Genomic DNA, 1325 nt, shown 5'->3' with positions numbered 1-1325 from the left:
CCCAGAGACAGCCTCCAGATATGCGCAAATACCAGTATATAAACTAGATCGCGCCCGACACCAATGGCATTGTCCTCATGCCTCAAGCGTACTATCTCTAGTGCCGTGCAGCGGTGGCCCGGCGCCTGCCAATCGCAAGCCTTAGCTCGCCCTGTTCCATTCATCGATGCCCATATTACGGAGTAGTTGTCAATATATTCCCTCTTCCTGCCAACCCGACCTAAGAATAACTTTGACATCAGCTCACTAACTCGAATAACCCGGGCTTCGAGAAGAGGCGTCGGCGGCCCCTCAGCGTGCCACCTTATCCCTTAATTTTTGTTCCTTTTCTTCAACTTCCTCCCTCCCACTCTTTTTGTTGAAGGTTGAAGTCATGTGTTGCGTGGCCCAGGTTTCCAGCTAGTTAAATGGGTTGAGTTATAGTTCAAGGTCGAATTCAGGACAGATTTTGCATGCGCTCTAGCCCACCGCCCCCAAATGAACAACATCGTCGTCATTGTCTCCGGCGAAGACCAATCCTAGAATTCCAATACCCCACACCCAGCCATCATCGAAGGCTCTCTCCGATCTCTACTTCTGCAGGCCAAATACCACTCGTTACTCTCTGACCCTCTGCGACCGCTCTTGGTGTGGTGTTTTGGAAAAGGAGCTGGATTTTTCCTTACCCTCGCAACCTTCCCTGTTTGCCTACCTGGCCGACTGCATTTTGGGCGATAAACCCCTCCCCACTTTTTCTCCTCCCCACCATCCCTCCTCCCGCGGCGGGCCATTCTCACGATGGTGCAGTCGCCTATGATATCCAGTCCGCTGAAACAAACGAGCGAGATCGACTGGATACAACCTCTCAAAACCTATATCCGGCAGACGTACGGTGACGATCCAGAGAGATATTCGGAGGAATGCGCAACGTTGAACAGGCTGCGGCAGGACATGAGAGGCGCTGGCAAAGATAGCGCGGCCGGACGGGATCTGTTATATCGATACTATGGTCAGCTTGAACTGCTGGATTTGCGGTTTCCTGTTGATGAGAACCATATCAAGATATCTTTCACCTGGTACGGTCTGCCCGCTTGATGATGAAAATCCAATTCCTCTGTCCGTTTTGCTTGATCTGGCTCTTTCTCCTAACTTACGATTGTTCTACAATATTTGACAGGTGCGATGCATTTACACACAAGCCTACATCTCAGTACTCATTGGCCTATGAAAAGGCATCGATTATCTTTAATATATCAGCTGTTCTATCGTGTCATGCCGCAAACCAAAACCGATCTGAAGACACTAGAGTTGAAGACTGCTTATCATTCCTTCCAAGCCTCCGCGGA

The 1325-nt window shown here is 50.0% G+C and overlaps 1 protein-coding gene across 1 annotated transcript in view; it reads left to right on the top strand.

Annotated features, from left to right (window-relative positions):
• Positions 1–777: 777 nt before the first annotated feature.
• Positions 778–1325, top strand: part of HCAG_07168 (predicted protein) — a gene marked incomplete at both ends in the record, with an annotated part of 2065 nt that continues 1517 nt past the window's right edge. Inside the window, one exon of the mRNA XM_001537696.1 lies at positions 778–988. Within this exon, the coding sequence (XP_001537746.1) occupies positions 778–988 (211 nt within the window). The remainder of the gene's footprint in view (positions 989–1325) is intronic.

Source organism: Histoplasma capsulatum, genomic scaffold, assembly GCF_000149585.1.
Source record: "Histoplasma capsulatum NAm1 scaffold_8 genomic scaffold, whole genome shotgun sequence".
Taxonomy (NCBI): Eukaryota; Fungi; Ascomycota; class Eurotiomycetes; order Onygenales; family Ajellomycetaceae; genus Histoplasma; species Histoplasma mississippiense.
This window is presented reverse-complemented; position numbering and strand designations above follow the sequence as displayed.